Consider the following 2,421-nt stretch of genomic DNA (forward strand, 5'->3'; position numbering starts at 1 on the left):
ATCGCGGGTCCCCACTTCTTGTTTAAGTGTATTTGTTTAATCTCAGAGTCAGAAGTAACCAGCAGGGTCGTCTAGTCCAACCCTCACCAATGCAGGAACTGCAGCCAGAATATCCCCAACAAGTAGGTGTCCGGCCAATGCTTAAAAACCTCCAACGATGAAGAATCCACCCCCTCAAAAGAGAGACTGTTCCAGTGTTAAACGCACCTCTCTGTCAGGAAGTTCTTCCTCACATTTAGTCGAAACCTCCTTTGCTGTAGTTTATATCCGTTCGCCCAAGTCCAGCATGGCTGAAAACATATCTGCCCCTCCTTTGCATGGAAACCACGAGAAAAACAACTGTGTAACAGTTGTGGTTTTCATACTGTACCGTGTACCATCCTTTGCATGGCAACCCTTTAGGTGTCGGGAGGTCACAGTCAATCGTATCACCTTGCAAACATCTCTTCTCCAGTGCAGGGATTTAAAGTTGAGATTTGAAGTTATCACTGTGAGCCGTTCTGGGTCCCCCACCAAGGAGGGTGGCAGGCAATGTTCCCTCTAAGCTATGGAGCCCTGTGAGCAAAAATTCTACTTTGTGAGCTATTGACATTAAAGTTGTGAGCAGGAGATTTGGCAGCTGCATAAATTAGTTTGCTCTGGAACCTTCCTTCCTGAGCTAAGACAAAAATGTGTGAGCCAGAGGCTAAAAAACTGTGAGCTAGCTCACACTAACTCAGCTTAGAGGGAACACTGGTGGCAGGATGACTTCTGCCCTAACGAAACAAAGAGTGCTTGGCCTGGAGGGAAGGGTGTAGGGGAGGGTGGATCTGGTGCTTTTGTGATCGTTTGAGGGGCCGCCACCCCACCCAATTTTCTTGTTCCCCCACAACCTCCCCTGCCTTGAGAGGTGAGTCTTCAGCTAGTGTGGCGCAAGGATTTGGCACTTCAGAGCCTTCCCATCAGACCCCCATCAGAGAGAATCGTTGCGGTTTCCAGTTGATTTCACTCTCACCCACACACGCACAACTTTTCCTTGCATGGGATAGAGCAGGTAGAGGTTTACAAGGGTATGCGTGGGATTTGTTCCTGGCAAACATATTCTGGGCATGCTGCAGGTCCTTGTGATATAAGACCAAATCACTTGAGAGAACAGCCTGGAAAAGTGATTGCCCAGAATTTGTCAGACTTCACATTTTATTAATTAGTAAAGCATAAGGCCTGAGAGACCTTCTGGTGCACATGAGTTTTGAAAATTGGTGGGAGATTGAGATTGGGTTGGACCATGAAATTGAACTGTAACGTGTGTCCAAGAAATATATTGCATTACAGTATATTTTGCATTTTCTTTCATTCTTTGAAAACAGTCATGGGTTAACTTGAAACTGAGAATCATGTTAGAACTGTGCATGCCATATTTCACTTCAGTTTCTTAACTTGTGTTGTGGTGTAAGTTTTACCCAAGGAGAACACGATGTATGAGGTTTACTTGACTGTATTATTGTATTGTTTTATCTTGTTTTTAACTGTTTTAAGTATAGCCTTGAGCCCTAATTGTTAGCCGCCCCGAGCCTGAGGGGAGGGCTGGATATAAATCGAATAATAAATAAGATAGAGCAGGTAGAGAAAGAAGTACTCTTCTCCCTTTCTCACAATACAAGAACTCATGGGCACTCAATGAAATTGCTGAGCGGTCAGGTTAGAACAGATAAAATGAAGTATTTCTAATTTACTGCCACAGGAGGTGGTGGCGGCTACTAGCAAGGACAGCTTCAAAAGGGAATTAGATAAGCATATGTTGCAGAGGTCCATCAGTGGCTATTAGCCACAAGGCATAGATAGGAACTCTCAGTCTGGGGCAAGGGATTCTCTGTATCCTTGGTGCTTGGGGGGAGGGGGCCACAGTGGGAGGGCTTCTGGTGTCCTGGCCCCACTGCTGGACCTCCTGATGGCACCTGGTATATTTGGCCACTGTGTGAACGAGTGTTGGACTGGATGGGACACCTGCCCGATCTACACTGATCCAACACTGGCTTCTCTCATGTTCTTATGTAGATCAGCTCCCCCACCGCAAATCGCTCATTGCTTCCGTCTGTCTTCCAGCCGCCAGCCTGAGCCACCAAAGAAGGAGAAGGAGACGGCCACGACCATGACCATGACCCCTTCTCAGTCCAAGAGAGCAGATGAGTGGAAGGACCCCTGGCGCCGATCCAAATCTCCCAAGAAGAAGCACGGGATGTCCGCTTCGCCCAGCCGTGCTCGCCGGCGCCGGAAAACCTCTGCTTCGTCTGGATCTGCCTCTGGCTCTTCAAGGTACGCCGCCGCGAGGGCGAGACGCAGGCAGAGGTCGCTGTCTGTTTGTGTCCTTCCTGGGTGGTTACCTGGTGGGCTTAGTCCCAGTGGGGGGAGCAGTCCTGGAGAGGGAGGAAGCTGGCTAGGAAG

The 2,421-nt window shown here is 48.5% G+C and overlaps 1 protein-coding gene across 1 annotated transcript in view; it reads left to right on the plus strand.

Annotated features, from left to right (window-relative positions):
• ZC3H18 (zinc finger CCCH-type containing 18) overlaps window positions 1-2,421 on the plus strand; it is a 39,369-nt gene that overhangs the window by 6,300 nt on the left and 30,648 nt on the right. Inside the window, exon 3 of the mRNA XM_015417792.1 lies at window positions 2,083-2,292. Coding sequence (XP_015273278.1) covers window positions 2,083-2,292 — 210 coding nt within the window. The remainder of the gene's footprint in view (window positions 1-2,082; window positions 2,293-2,421) is intronic.

Source organism: Gekko japonicus, unplaced genomic scaffold (genome assembly GCF_001447785.1).
Source record: "Gekko japonicus isolate JY-2015 unplaced genomic scaffold, Gekko_japonicus_V1.1 scaffold5390, whole genome shotgun sequence".
Taxonomy (NCBI): Eukaryota; Metazoa; Chordata; class Lepidosauria; order Squamata; family Gekkonidae; genus Gekko; species Gekko japonicus.